The sequence below is a fragment of the Trachurus japonicus genome, chromosome 12 (genome assembly GCF_045865225.1).
Source record: "Trachurus japonicus isolate A0001 chromosome 12, Traja_1.0".
NCBI lineage: Eukaryota > Metazoa > Chordata > Actinopteri > Carangiformes > Carangidae > Trachurus > Trachurus japonicus.
The window spans coordinates 19,923,666-19,940,071 of NC_140918.1; the positions used below are offsets into that span (position 1 = coordinate 19,923,666).

The 16,406-nt window shown below is 41.7% G+C and overlaps 1 protein-coding gene across 1 annotated transcript in view; it reads right to left on the minus strand.

Moving 5' to 3' along the window:
• Positions 1-15,974, minus strand: part of LOC146977500 (transmembrane protein 132C) — a 146,647-nt gene extending 130,673 nt beyond the window's left edge. Inside the window, exon 1 of the mRNA XM_085793801.1 lies at positions 14,815-15,974. Within this exon, the coding sequence (XP_085649927.1) occupies positions 14,815-14,884 (70 nt within the window). The 5' untranslated portion in view covers positions 14,885-15,974. The remainder of the gene's footprint in view (positions 1-14,814) is intronic.
• Between the last annotated feature and the right edge of the window lie 432 nt (positions 15,975-16,406).

Below are 16,406 nucleotides of genomic sequence, written 5' to 3' on the forward strand. Positions count from 1 at the left end.
CTCATTTTACCACAATGTGGAATGAAAATAGATGAGTACATAACATAACTTTGCGGCACTGTAGCGCAAAAATAGATGAGTATACATAAAGAAAACAGATGGAAATAGATTCATTTCACTTCCACCGTAGTGCATTGAAAGATGATCCATCTAAATGTATTACTTATCACTAATAATATATAATGAGCTTGTTTGAAGATAATACCCTATTTAGCGGGATATTAGTTTTGGCCACATTGAATCATTCAGTGCAGTAAAATTGGACGTCTAAAGCTTATTCTCCTCTAATAACATTATCACCATCATTTGTGTATCTTTCTCTCTCTTTTTTGTGTGTGACTTAACACTGAGTGGAAGAAGGAAAAGGCCTTGACGTCAGCCTGGAAAGCGTTTCTCCCTGAGCAACAGCATCACACACACACACACACACACACACACAAAAAAAAAAACACGATAGGCACTCTTGCCCCCCTCTCAGTGGCTGCTTGTCAGTGTCATACTGCCAAACAGACTGTGTGCCCTTCACTTTGTCCCAGCTCACAGTTATGGGAAAGTGCACTGGGATTATGTACAGAATGCTCTGCGCAGTGCAGGAGCTTATACTTCACACCACAAGTCTGATGCCCATTGAGAAGCCTGTAATACCACACCTGCAGAGCTAGATAAGCCCTCAATCCTCCCTTTTATTCTACCACTATTATTCTCTTGTGTAATATCACATCAGCCAAAAAATGAAAGAAATCATTATGAAAGAAAATCTGCGAGCAAATGAAAATACAGCCACAATTTATGGTGTTAATATTTATAAACATACCTTTTCTTGCATGTTTTGCATGCTGTCTGCAATGCAGGCTTCTGCCGTGGCTTATTCGTGCCTATGTTTTGAATGGTGAAAGTTAATCGGCGTATACCGCAACACTAACATCATAATCAACTAGCCAATCATTCCTCTGACAGCTGGAAAGATAAAGTGTTCTTTTCCTATAAAACTGCAGTCGGGGGTGGCGTGATGCTGCAGAGGTAATTTGACAGTGGGAGAAACGGGGGTTTATGATTGATGGCCACCACTCTAATTTTTTTTTTCCTTCCCGCGATTAGATCCACTGCTTTCTTTAAACAAGCTAACCTCAAACAGTCAGTCATCCTGCAGATACATCCCATAGACAGTCCGGCTCAAACCCTTAAGCAAACTTAAACAGAGATGGTGATGCAATGACTCCAGAGATCTTCATTAAAAAGTATCAATTCAAATTTCAAAATAAAAGATTTATTCAGCAATTAAAAACAAAACAAAAATGATTTCCACTTGAGTGAAGTCAGACTAACACAAATTTAGTGTCTTGACTGTACACAGGTCCAAAATACTCACTGTATCTACCAGAGCGCAGCCTTTGATCTGCTCTCTGACCCACTTAATTAACCAGCTAGACCCATTACAAAACCATGAGAGTGTTTAATATAGCAAAGTGAACCATGAATCTGAAAGCAGCATGGTGCCATTTCCCAGCTTTGATGAGCAGACATGACTTTGTGATGTGTGATGTGTGCAGCGCTGCGGCTGTGGAAAACTGGCCGGGAAATGTCAGGTCATCAGAATCCTGTGATTGCAGCGCTCGCGAGAGGTTTCAGGGGGGACGGCGCACAAAAAGATCTCTAAATGTAAATCCAATCTAATGAGCTCAACCCCGGCATAATTTAATCAAATCTACATATGAAAGATCCTCTGCCCTGTACAACACCAGGATGGAATTAGCTTTACAGATTGAAGGTATATTCCGGTTTGTGCGGAAATCCAACCTACATGGCAAGATAAATATTTGCAGTGCGCGTTGGAGATAAACCAAACACGTTGTAGAGTAGAAAACAGAGAAGTGTTTAATGCAGGAGCTTCAAGTCACCGGGCTACTGTACAGTTATGGAGAAGCAACATTTCCTCAGTGTGATGAAAGGCAAACTGTATTTTTGTTTGTCAGGCCGTTTTTCACTGTCTTACTCCTCCGTTTTTTATCTGCTACTGACGATTTTAAGATGCATATCCTTTTGTTTTACCTCAGTAACGTTAATCCTGCTTTAAGTTTTTGCTTATCCGCTGCATTTGGAATCCAGGAAAATTCTCCAGTCTTTTTCTCCATATACGTATATTTCAGCTTTAAAGGATTTGCAAACATTTGCTTCTTCGCTGCACTGTCGGATTTTCAAACAGCATTTAATAACACACACCTTTATATTAATGATGGCGCTATTAGGCAACCAATCAAATGACTAAATTAATTTAAAGTGGATTGGTTAATAAATTTAGACCATGAAATTGACATCATTCAGGGGATCCCCAGAGTCATTTGACACGACGCACTCAATGTCTACCACTTATCCGTGCAGGGTCGCAGGGGGGCTGGAGCCAATCCCAGCTAAGTGCGACTGCGGGGTACGCCTGGACAGGTCACAAGTCTGTAACAGGTTCAATATATAGAGACAAACAACCCCTCAACAACATTCGTATTCACAACTACAGGCAATTTAGAGTCACCAGCAGAGGTGGCAAAAGTACTCATATTCTGTACTTAAGTAGAAGTACAGATACATGTGTAAAAAATTACTCTGGTAAAAGTAGAAGTACTGATTCAACTCCTTTACTCAAGTAAAAGTAAGAAAGTACAGGCTCTGAAATGTACTTTCAAAGTAAAAAGTAAAAATGAATTTTTGCCGTTAATGAAACCTACATCATTTGATAATTTTGTTAAACAAAAAAAGTTCAGACAGAATAATCCAGATTGAACTGACCAGAGACAGTGTTTCCCAACGTTTGGGCCGCCACAGACTCTCACAAAATAATAATAATAATAATAATAATATAATAATAATAATTTTTAAACACCTCTCATCTCTGTCAGTCAGCCCACCTGTCGTCTCTCTCGCGTGCGGTCGCACCCACATACACGTACGCGCACACACACGCACGTGCGCGCGCACGTAGCCTACACAGACACGGGCACATGGACAGGTTGCGCTTTTGCCGCTCGTAAACGGTAAATGCGCTGTATTCAGATAGTCCGACCACCATTGCTTCCTTCCTCCATGCAAGCTGCCTCCATGTTGCAGTATACAAGTTGGTAACTCAGTTCTCTCTCTACCGCCCCCCCTCCCTCCTCCCTCCCTCTTCTTCTCCCTCTTTCCCTCTCTAGTTCACGTCTTTTACCGGTATGCTTTTACGTCGTGTCAAAAAAAAAAAGTAACGAGCCTGTTTTTACAATGTAAGGAGTAGAAAGTACATATTTTTGCGTATAAATGTAGGGAGTAAAAGTAAAAAGTCGTCTGACAAATAAATACTCAAGTAAAGTACAGATACCTGAAAAATCTACTTAAGTACAGTAACGGAGTATTTGTACTTCGTTACTTGCCACCTCTGGTCACCAGTCAACGTAATGTGCATGTGTTTGGACTGTGGGAGAAGGCCATAGGTCCAAGAGTCGAACCCAGAATGTTCTTACCATGAGTCGACAACGTGCCACCCTAACTTGAGAACCATGAGTATGTCAATTTATTTTTAAGTTGTTTGTATATTTTGCCTGATAAGTGAAAGTGTTGAGCTTCTTTCACACTAATGGAAAAGTCAGGGAATCTCCAGAGTCAATCTTTTTCACCCTGTGGGGTCTGTGCTAAATCTCATAGCAATATGGCTGAAAACATTTTGTCAGTCATTTATCGAGAAAAGATGCTACAGTTTGAACAAACTATAAGCAGTTTGCATTATCACCTTGTGCTCAGGGCTCAGCTTGTGATTGCCATTTCCTGATATCCTATAAAGATAGATTAATCATTTAATTGAGAAAAATAATATTTCAATGATGAATATAATCAATCGCTTTTAACAGTCACATCATACGTTACAGTGTACCAATGTTTCTGCTACTAAATTGGTGATATCTCTCTGTTCTAATACTGTTGTGATTTAAACAAAGCCTGCACATCTGCTGTTGCAGATAACTGTGTATGCCAGGCAGTCACTGTGTAGAGAAAAGCTATCTGATCCTGCACCCTGCCTGCGAAATATGCGCTGGATCACAAGGACAAACATGTAAAATACTGTAGTGTCAGGTTCTGTTTACTCAACAACAGTATATCAGTATATCAGAGGATTTCTCAATGTTTCTGGCTCCCAAGACTATTTTTCTGGTCCAAGATATATATCATGACCCAAGCAAGTCAAGAGTTGGCAAGTGGTCAAATTGATCTGAGCTTGGCGTATTTCTGCATTTTTTTTTATAAAGCATGAGGGAGCTCCACAGAGATTATGCAGAGACGATGATATTCCCCAACCTATTTTTATTTGAAATTATTTAAAGTGAAAATCAGTATCAGTCTTTGAATCTCCTGGGAATCCACGAAGCAAACCCACATTGGGACCTAACCAGAGAGATGAGAAGCTAAAGAAAATGAAAGTGCTGATAGAAATCACACCTCAGGCTGTGAGTATAAGGACATATAGTACAGTGAGTGGACCACATGAGTCCAGCTGTCTGCCTCATCAGTTACCTTAAATAAAAGTGGCATGTGTCTTTCCACGTCTGCTTTGGAAAGTGAGGGGCCTGTAACCTCATTGTATCCGTGGAGATCACACACACGCGCACGCGCACAAACACTGGCTCAATTACCTGCTGGAAAATGCTGGCACCCAAGAAGCCCTAGACTGGTACCAGGAGCCCACACAAGGCTCGCTCACTCAGCCTCATGCCCACAGCGAAACAAAGGGGATTTCATGTCTCTGTTTAAATCCTTGGGCTTTGGATACATCTCAGCTTCCCTCTATATGGACCTTTTAAGAACTGATTTATCATCTATTACTGAGGCACCGGGCCCAGATCTGGCCCTGGGCATGCTCAAAGCAGCACAGTATATCGCTCATGTGGGAAACGAGGACAGGATGACTAAATAAGAGACATTGTAAAATCACTGTTATTGCCTTGGATGGGGCGCAGACACGTGCTAAGCATAGATTAAAGCACTGAAAATACAAATTACGGCCTATAAGTGATCAGATATTTGGGGTAATCTGATCAACCAGTTCCGAAGCCTCCAAATCTCCTGTGTGCTGACAAACGTTGGAGCAGCATCCAGATGAGACAAAAGCCTCAAAAACAGAGGCACAGATTTAGATTCTTTATGTCGCCTACAACTCGGCGGACGTTCACTGGAGCCATGGAGGGTGGGAAATTACAAACATCACAGCTCAGGGGCTGCAAGCGCTTCCCTCTTCACTTTGTCTTTTGACGGTGCAACCGGACAAAATAGGCAGCAGATTGCCCATTCGTCTTCCGTTTAGATTGATTCTGGTGACAATTCCTGTTGGTTGGTCCGGTTACCCATGGTAATTCAATCCTGAGGAGTAAAGGCCATCGATGGCGGGAGAGTCAAAAGGAATGAGTTCATGGAGACAAATAGGTGAAAGCAATGGGCAAAGAGGGAACGTGGATGAAAGATCTTACTATGGATTGCAAAAATAAAGCACCACCAACAAGTCGGTAGATTTTACCCCATGAACTGCCCCTTAGGTGATAAAATGAGGGGAACTATTTACAGCACGGCTGAAACGGATCATATAACAGTGCCGGGAGACGACTATAAACACTAGATCACCGATGACAACAGGCGGAGAGCTGCTGATGGGTAATGGGTAGTTTAAACTAGCAGATTTTCACTAAGCGAGAAAGAGAGTGCTGTGTTTTATACACCATAAAAAACATGCAACAAAGCAAATACAATATACACACAGCTTTCTTAACTATCTATTTAAAAAGGAGCACTTTAATACACATAAGATTTTATTTGTCCCATGACAATCACCAAGAGGTAGATGAGAAAGCTGTCTCATGTCTGTATGCTGACAGTTAGCTTACCTTGCAGTGGGAAGCGCTAGTGTTGCTAACTGGCTGGAGACTGCAGCTTCATTCACATGCAGACTTCAGAGTGGCATCAATCATCTCACATAACTCTTGCCAGGAACGATAAAAAGATTATGCCCCAATATGTCAAACTATTCCTTTCATTCCTTTGAATTCATATTTGATATAAAAAGTATTGGAAGGAGATCATAATAGTTACATTCTTATTTTTAAATCTTTCTGCTTGGTATTCCTTAATGTAATACTGGTACATTGAGAGACAGCATGCAAAATTCCTTGCTGCCAAAACTTTCTCTTGAATAAAAACGAAACATCTCTATTGGTCTATTCAGCTTCACTCTGGGATGAAAGAAACCGGAGCATGTGAGAATAAGAGATTAAAAGAGAAAACAGTAAATGAAGAGGGAAAGAAAAAGGTTGCTGGAGATGAGAGGGTGAGAAGAAAGATGATGAAGATGTGAAGCTGAGGGGGAGTGTGGCAGGTGGGCACAGGAGAGGGGAGGCGGCGAAGAGATGAGAGGGGGGGGGGTGAGAGGCTAAGAGAGGACCATATGTGTGAAACCACATTTCTGATTATCCTGAATTTGATTACAGATTCGGTTTTCTAGGGCAGGCTACAGCACAATGAGGAACTAACACTATGTATGTCAACATTGCTAATACACACACATCCACAAACGCCTCCACACACACGCACACGTACACACAACACTCAACTACTGAGCCTCAAAAACTGATTTTTTTCTCATTTCGTGCTGACATCTGTTCCACCGTTGCACAGATTGCAATTTTCTGACCTAATAGGGCCTACCAACTGGTCATCAGCACATTTAATGTTAACTAGAAATTGACCAATAACAGTTTTTTAAGGCTGCTCACAATTTGTGCTCAGCTCTGGCCTGTAGTCTGCAGATCGATCGATAACTTCTGTCTCATTCTCTGTGCCGAATAAACCATAGGTACAGAGAGCCACTGAAAAGCAATCTACAAAAACACAGTGGTGTATGAAGCTCAGTCTCAACCTATAACCTCCTCCTGCCTCACTTACATTACGGTATATACCATTGAAATATCTCATAACATAATGCATATTAGCACATTAACGTAAAGAATACAAACTTTATTTGGCTTCACCATCTTGTGCCATTCTGACCCATCTTTTTTCATCAAGTTTGAAAAGTGCAGAGACTATTCCAGTCCATTTATCACTTCGGCTGAAGTGCTCTGAGCCTCACTTGGCTTACTGCATCAAAGTATTAACACCTATACAGATATAGGTTTTGGAAGATGGAAGACCTATTGCTAATACATTTTTTTATTGGCTGGAGCTCTCAGCAATGTTTACCTCTCTTGAGGCAGTGTTGCTGAAAATTGGTAAGGGAATTGAGTCTTGGTTTGGGAGCCACATTCCTGAAGGTGTGGAATAGTTTCCCCTCAGGTTTCAATTCCGATGTGTCTATCAAGTTTGAAATTAAAATTCACCTGTCTGAGTTTTTTTTTTTTTGTTACTGTTGTTGTGCCATACTGAACTTTTGATATAATAACTTTTGATATTTTCTCATAGCTTAACATCTGATGCACCGGGTGGTAATTCAATCAGTGAGGAGCGGCTCTTAACCAGAAGAGAGACCCCGAGATGAAAACCAGGCAATTATGAGAAATACAGAGATGAGTTGCATGGCGTGTCTGAGGAGACAAACAGAGACAGAAAAACAACAGAGACTTCACGACAGTGCAGCCCATTGGGCCATTTCTACCGTTATCAATCATGTTTTCCTGTCGAGAGGAAAAAAAAAAAAAAAACATAGCTCCCTCCTGTTCTGACCTGAACTGATAACAGCAATCCCAGAAACTCTCCCATAACCACTGTCATCATCTCTACCTCTATACCTGCAGAATCCACACACAAACACTGCCAAAAAAAAAAAAAGAAAAACATGAAAAAGGGTAAGTGGGTTTCTCCGACAACTAACTGCAAAACTTCTGCACTCGTGTGTCTGTAAAGTGATGCAGTGCGAGGCCGGCTCAGCAGGGGGTTGAAGCCCCAGTGACAGACATGTAAGGGAGAGGAACACGTAACTGTACCTCCGCTGACGTATGGGACTGGAGTTAGCGGAGCGAGATAAATGTGTGATCTCTGCCTGTCAATCTTTCCTACAGGAAGTGACAAAAAAACGCTGTTAACATTCTTTGTCTGCTCTGATTGTGGAGCTTCATTTTCATTTCCCTCTGATTTGCTGGGTGTGCACTGGGTGTTCTGTTAGTTATGCTAATTGTCTCTAGACCTCCCGCCGAGTGCGATCCTTTCCCCAGTTGGATGGCTGTGAAGTTGTTTGCCCAAGGAGATGAGTCTCTGCGTGTCTCTCCGTGTGTGAGTGTCTGTTTACAGTGTGCATCTCAAATGTGTCACAAAAGCTTTAGCGATGCCGTGCACGTGCATTTGTGTGTGATTATGTGTGTCGGGGTGCATCAGCACGGATCTTCATGCGCCAGCTATGGTTAGGCGCACTGTATTCCCAATCCTCCAAACACTCGGAGTGAAGAAGCAAAGCAGGGCAATGTTTCATCCTAATGCTGTCATATATCGATTATTCTCCTTTTCATCCTTCCCAGCTTTGATCCTATTAGTAAAGCAAAACCTGTGGGAAAAGAAGGACACTTTTAATGTTTTTTTGTTTTTTTTCACCCATTGGATTACGCCCTATGAATTTCTGCAGAAGCAAATGACCATGTCGTACAACTGAGGAAATAGTTAAGGAGTAAAATTCCTTCATTTGTCATGCTGTCTAAAGCCCACGCCTTCCTGAATCCTCAGGTTTAACTCAATATATGCCTCTGTGTTTTCGTAGGAGTTGAACAGCCCAAAGCCTTTCTGCCTTCTTTTTGTCACCACTATCTATACTACTTGCAATAAATTAATTTCACAAAAATTGGTTATTAGGAGTCACAACTAATTAGGCTTCTTCACACTAGACACATTTTGCTGCCTTGTTAGCAGCTTCATTATAGATGTGGTTTGAATACCCCGCACGCACAGAGACGTGAGCTGGACCGTCCTTGTGCAGTAAAGTCACTGTGCAACATCAAAGTCAGTTCCTGTCAATCAATCAGCTTCCACGGCTAATGACATTAGCTGATGCCATTAGTTTACTAAGGAAAATAAACCCTTGACATCCATTTCAGTTTAAGTGCAACAAGCCTGATGCTGTTTATATCATCCTCTACTGATGAGACAGACACCTCTTCTAAAATGTGTTTCTAAATGAAGATCACACAACAAAGGCAGGCCGCTATTTGTATTAAATTAAAAAATAAAAATCCCTTAGAGACGTGGCCTGTGTTTGGATGCTCAAAGCATTTTTCCCAGAAAACATAAGGTGCGCCAGGAGGATAACAAGATGCATAACAGAGGGAATAATCACCGCATACGGTGTCTGTTTAATCAGTTAACAATTCATTGTCCAACACCTGTACGAAGAGCTGCTTATCTGCGTCATCCAGGCCAAACTCATACACACTATGCCTGCCTTACAACCTTTTTTCTCATTAATATTTCACTTAAACTCTTTCTAAAGATGTATGGATGTTGCAATAAACAGCTCAGATGTTGCAGGATGACCACCGCTACGCCCGGACAGTTTTCTGCTAAGGTGCTAAAAAATATCAATGAGCCCAAAATGATAGAAAAGTGCTCTGCACACTTTAGATCTATGGAGCGGGTTCGCTTTACTTTCTAAGCTTCCGATCTATAAAAGCAAACAACTTAGAAAATCTTCCTTATATTTGATCAAATATTGAGTTTTTTCCTCCCTTCAGTTGCCATGGTAAGGCTCTTTGTGCGAGCTTTCTGTCATGATGACATTTTAATATGACCCTGTCATCTAGAAATGGCTTTTTAAATGCAACCAATTTCTACATAATTCTGGCTGGATCATGTTTTTTCTTTTTTAAATCAACATAAAATGTTAACAAGATTCAACACTCAAGATTCAAAATGTTGTTTATGAACTGCTACTTTGAAAAATATTCATAATGTTTAGATAGTTATGTTGATGCACAGCACTTGTTTAGAGTGGAGAGAAGAATGTGTTCCTGCTTTGATAGTAAAAAGGTGAATAAGGCATTTGACTGAGACTATAACCTTCACCAAAATGATTTTATACTTAGATGCTGATGCTGGATAAATATACGAAAATGGACTGATCTACAGTACAAGCAAGAACAAATCTGTTTTGAGCTGCTGAGCTCTCATGACTCCAACCAATCATCTCTTGCTATCAGCTCCCCCTGTTGTACGCTGCTGTTTTTATTCTGCAAAACTGTGACTGACCTTTTATAGTTAGGGATATGGAGACTGAGAGAGCTCTTTAGGCCACAGTGTGAGTACTCTAGAGAGGTGGACCTTGGAAAAAATGTTGTCTCATCGTCAGAGGAAATGGCAGTCTAGTGAGTTGGTTGAAAGTAGGATTTTGCTTTTGTGCGACTTTTGTGCTTTGTGGTATATTTCAGCTGCACTCGCCTAAAAAAAAAAAAAAGGAAAAAAAAAACAGCCTTTGAGGCATTTGAGGAATGTTAACATTTTCCCTTCTTTCATGACTGATTTTAAAGCCGCACTAAATATTTATTGCTAATACTTTCAGAGGTATAAAGTGGCTGCTCATGATGAAAAATTGGACAAAAAATGATCACCCAGATCTGCAGAACCACTGAGTTCTTCAGACATGTTTTGCCTTATGTTGCTCTTTTTTTCCTTTCTACATTAAAATGGGTTTAACCCTCTATTTTTCACTATAGGGCAGACCAGTCACTCAGAAGGAAAAGGGGTAGGCTACAATAATGTGATAATAATTTCTCTTAGGAGTTACTAATCCATAAAGAGCATATGTGTCACAAAACTGTAAAATCAATTCTGAGATCATGCGTCATTATTTTTCCCACAGGGTTCCTTTAAAGTCATTTCAATACTGTTCTTTATCAGGTTGTCATATTACACATCGTAGAAGAAAAAATAGTCCCCATTTGCACTTGAGCATTGCTTGACTCCTTCATTAAATCAGGCAGTACTGTATAAGCTTCCTTCATACAGACCCGGCTGGTTTATAGTCTGTGTCTGTTAGACCTACTAGAAACTCAGTTCACTGAAACTAATTCAATTCATTTTATTCAGGACCATGGAAGCTTTGTGAAGCAATTTTTTGGAAGGTTTGGACTTCAGATTTTACTCAACATAACTTTGCATTACCTTTCACTTTATGACTTGTGTCTCTCTGTTATGACCCACATAATATGACATATGGCTCCCTGGTGCAGCGTTTCCTTCTGCTGCTCTCTGGAGTCCTGCATGAAATACAGTGTCACACAGGGCAAGCCAGACTTCATCCATCACTTACTAATAAAGCATTTCATTCAGTGATAGTACATTTTTGCAGTGCAACTGCCGAATTGTGGGTTTGTCTAGAGGCCTATTCCTTTACGGGCAATATGTTGTGTTTTTCAATGTGATAAACTTTGACTTTGCCCCTAGAAATTCAAACACTTTGTTCTGCTTCGGGGGAGAAAAACCCACAATATGTAAGAGACAAATTTTTTGGCTTCCTGGTTGAAGCCTCCTGTAACAAGTACCCCGGTGCTTGTATTATGGTAATGAACATTACTGCTCCTAGAAATACCTTTTGAACCACTTAAGGAGAAAAACGGGTGCAAAACGAGAGGGGAAGAGAAAAGTTCTCATAAGAGAGATTTCTACAAAGTCATCTTATTATCGCCCAGAAGCACACAGCCCTGCCAACCCCCCTCCCAGAATTAAACCAGGAGATGCTCAGAGCCAACAAGTAATATCCCGTGAGACACTGCTCTCCTGGAGGTAGATGCCAGTTTAGATTTCACAGCCTTTAGCTATGTGCAGGGTCACTCTAGGCTCTTCCTCTTTCCTAACATTGGCACAGGATAATCTGTTTTACGTTTCTTACTCATTTCATCACTAGACTGTTAAAAGCTTTTTGTGGAAACTGCAGGAAAAACAGTTGACAGAAATGACTTCAGGATTGTGAAATCCGCCGCAGCCTCCGAAAGGGTATAGATGCTGATTGCAGCAGCTCCGGGAATTCAAACATATACTTTTCGGTAACCTTTTGAAAAACTTGATTTGACCTGTTCCCAGGAGTCAGCCTGCTTTAGTGTGAGTTCATTATTGGTGACTTTCCAAATGATGAAAAAAGAACAAGAACTGGGGAGGAGGGACTGTTATAACAAAGTGCAAACACTGTAAAAGCAAGAAATTCATCAGCGTAACAATGGAAAAGGCGACTGAAAAAAGTGAATGGAAGCAATTAATTTACTTGGTTTCGTTTGTGCCAACTGCACTCAACAACCTCTAACATCACTACCACAAAGGTCCATAGATGGATTTTATGGAAATAGCATCAAAGCTTCGCAAGCTCCAGTATACAGGGCCGCTCTCAGCCCTACGGGAGCTTGTGTTGGAACTTGTTAACTGGCCTCATTAACTCTTTCTCATTTAAGAATCACCCATCAAACATAAACTCCCCACAGTTTATTGCAATGGAGCACAGCGTTCTAGACTGACGATCTGATACAAACCTGTGGCGAAATGACCACCCAACAGAAATCACTGGTGTGTAGTATTAGCTCTGAAGCATTAGCATTGCTTAACACTGCATTTCCCTAACGCTCATCAAGTGTTTTAGTTAACCAGCACAGTCTTCCCATAACCATAGACACTGCAGTGCATGCACAGGTAGCCAAAAGTGAATAATCTGTTGCTTTGCAGAATCATCCAGTAGTTCCATTAGCATCTCCCGCACTCTGCAGCACTCTGTTTAAATACTGTAATTAAACTGAGACGTTAAGATTGTAACAGTGTGTGCATGGCCTGATGGGTTACAGTGATCACACATCCTGAAACTCCAGGCTGCTCTCACCTCCTCCCTTCAACATCTCCGGCCTCTGTGACTGTAGTTATGATTCTGTGTGTGCTGAGGTGAGCGTGTGTGTGTGTGTGTGTGTGTGGCTGACTGACAGAGACCAGGAAAGCTTTTATTAAATAAAAGATAAATGTGGTTTTTGGTTTTGCAACTTTTTAACTTTCCATTTCAGTCCACACCGACACATATAAAAAGGCCCCCACACACATAAAAGAGCAAGAAACGCCGAGTGGGAATCCTCCCACACTTGTTTAGCACAGTGCCCTTTATACCAGGCATTTAAGTACTCTGTGGAACAAGCGATGAAAACCATACTGTGAGCAGAAAGGACAATTACATATAAATATAGAGATAAATGTGTTTTTGGTATTTCTCCAACCATTCAATAAGAATTCATTAATACTAAAATCATTAATGCTTCACATATGAGCGGTAGGACTATTACATTTTCATACTTACATAATATTCATTTGTTAAAAAGAAATTCTGCAACTTTTAGGCAACATCTAACTCCTGAAAACTTTCCTTACTTCTCAGGTCTGCCTTGTTTGAAAAAAAAAAAAAAAAATCCCTGTATCACATCCCATAGTGTGCCAGGATACACAGTGTTTCAGAATGTCCTGATGGCCAGTCCTGACAGCATGTGCGCGTGTATAGGTATCCTCTACAGTATGCGCCTGTCAGTGCGTGTGTCTCAAAGAGAGACAACCTCTCACTGAAAGCAATCAGATGGCTGGAGAGGTATAATATCCTCTGAGACTGTGCACACCAGGGGGTTGACTGACAGGATTTCCTCCTCTCCACTTTCACCTGCACCAAACCTAGTGAGATACGGATCAGCCGTTGGCCTAACTCTATATTTGCGGAGTGGCTTTGTCCAGAGTTAAAAAATGTTATTTTAGGGCAAAACTTTAAAGGAGAATTGTGGATATTCAACAGAAAAAGATGATCAGACAGGTTTCAATTTAAACTTTAAAACGGTGTTGCAGCTTATAGGTTAAAAGTTGAACCATGAAGTAGGCCCTGCAGCCTGGGGATGTTTACAGCAGAGACTTTGGCTATTCTTCTTTCTCTATCCACCTCTACAAAACAGTGCTTTAGATAATATGGCTATACCAGCCATTTGTTCAATCTGTCGCATCATCTGGCTGCTCTTGTTATTATTGGACCCAGGTTTGTGGAGTATCTAGCCATTTTGGCACATCCCCCAATCTCAGCAGTGACATTTTAAATTTCAAATATTATCAAAACCACATGGAAGGATGAGCAGAACTAGAAAATGAAAACCTACCCACATTTCCAGCATTTGTCCCATCTAAATACTAATGTGTGTGTGCATGTGTGTTTATGTGTTTTAACTGACAGGTATCTTTCTTCTGGTGCCACAACCAGGTGTGAGTGAGAATGGAAACTCACAACACACTATTTACAAGTCTGCATAAGCCAAGCAAACACTCTAGCACCCCCCAAAAACGTAATCACACTCCCTCACGCACAGAAACTGCACAAACTTAAGTGAGGAGACGCACTTTCTCCCTCTTTCTCTGAGGTTGTGTCTGCAGCCTGTTGTTGCTGCTGGTGCTCTGCAGTGCCACACTCACACACTGCATCCCAATTCAGTGCTGCTACAACATCCCAAATCCTCTCTCTTTCTCTCTCTCTCCCTCCCTCTCTCTCTAGGCAACTGTCACAGTTCATTCATGTTAATATTACAAGTCATTTTGTATTCTGCCACAACAGCTTACAGCTAATTATATGTTTCATAAATTATATATGTCCTTTTGACTGAAAGGAAATAATTTGCATTTCATTAAACGCCCCACGCTGAATGGAGTAACTCCATGGTTGATGCATTTACAGGCGTCGCTTATTATGTGACCACTGGCTTTGGTTTCCGTTTATTCTCATCCAGCTGTGCGTGGACACAAGTGCGCACGGATATTAGCGGAGGTTTCTCGTGGAGGTCTTACCTGCGCACAGGAGAAGCGCGGTGGTGAGTCCCACGCACCGGAGCGGCCCCGTGTCTCGCCGTGGATTCATGTTTATGCAAGTCGTGGAAGGTGGGAGGGAGGGGGATGGAGCGGGGGAAGCCGCAGGAATAACTCCCTTCAGCAGAAAGCCGCACAAGTTTGCACGCAATTTATCCTCTCAGAGCAGTCCCCCATTTGGAAAAAAGCAGTTGTATTCCGTGCGCCGCCACCACCTGCCATCACAGACACAACACGGTCAGTTAACGCATCACCCCACCACAGATAATCATCATCACTCAAGGAGCAGATCTTAAAAGAAAGGCAAAGTCTGAAGTCCTCATCCTCTAAAATAGGTGGATTTTACACACTGAATCAACTTCACACCGCGTCTCTCTGTTGTTGCGCTCAGTCTCCACAGCACGTCTCGGCTTTAACTGTTAATTTCTGAGGATAAAACAGGTGCCTCGGGGTGCGTGGAAACAAACCGTCTGCCACCAATCACGCCCTACGGCACCCAGGGGTGTTAAATGTTTGACAAATGCGCGCTCAACAGTCAGAGATTTATTTACCACCTACCCAACAGTATTAATAAAAAAAAAACATGTACAAACTAATCAGTGAGAATGCTTTTTTATAAGAAAGCAACATTTAAACGTCCTTAAATAGAAATCATGATAAGTCTAAGGAAACTGATGCAGTGTTGGACTGTTTCCTTCTTTTTTGCTTCTTACCATGTCTCTTAGTGCACAGGAAACGGCGCTGAGGTCTCGACCACTGTTGGCACCTGACATCAAAAATAAAGACGTCTCCTCTTTACCAGGCTGCGATATATATATATTTTTTTTCCTCAGTGATGAGAGCCAGTAAAAAATAAAGAGAAAAAAAAAGTCCTCAACAATTTTATGTTTTCCAGAGAGATCTCATGGCACCGCGCGCAGCTATGTTATTTTCTTCTTCTTCTTTCTCATAGAGCTGACGGGTTTTTGCAGCAGTCCGGCTTTTTCTTTTGCAGTACTATGTAAGGAATAGTTAAATCCTCCCTTAACTTTCCACGAGGCGTGGGGAAAGGAGCGTGCACAGACCAGAGGCTGACGATGGAGTGTTTTTTTTTTTTTTTTTTCTTTCCCTGAGCTGTTGCACTGAACAGCTCTGCGCCCTGTGGCTGTGTGGACCGGAGAGTGCTGGTGCAGAAACTGAGGGTGGAAGGGAAGAGAAGGGAAGGAGGGTGGGGGGGTTGATGGTGGTGGAGGGAGAAGGGGAGTGGGGTGGTATAGGAGTGGTATCGTGTGGGGTGGGGAGGAGGAGGGGGGGTTGACACGCGCGCTCCCGGGGCTGGATTGGCAAATTAGAGGGGTGTTTCGAGCCAGTCACGTCAGCAAATATTGTGCCATCCAATTCCCGCCGCAAATCACACGGGGATTGTGCAGTTTTGTTTTGTTTTATTTTGTTTTTCAAAGTCCCAACACCCTTGATAATAATAATAATAAAAAGTTGATGACCAATTAGACAGGAGCTCCACTCCACACCACACCTCACCACTATGTGTGTTTAATTACATGGCAGGTTCGGAGGACAGGATAACAGTGGAAACA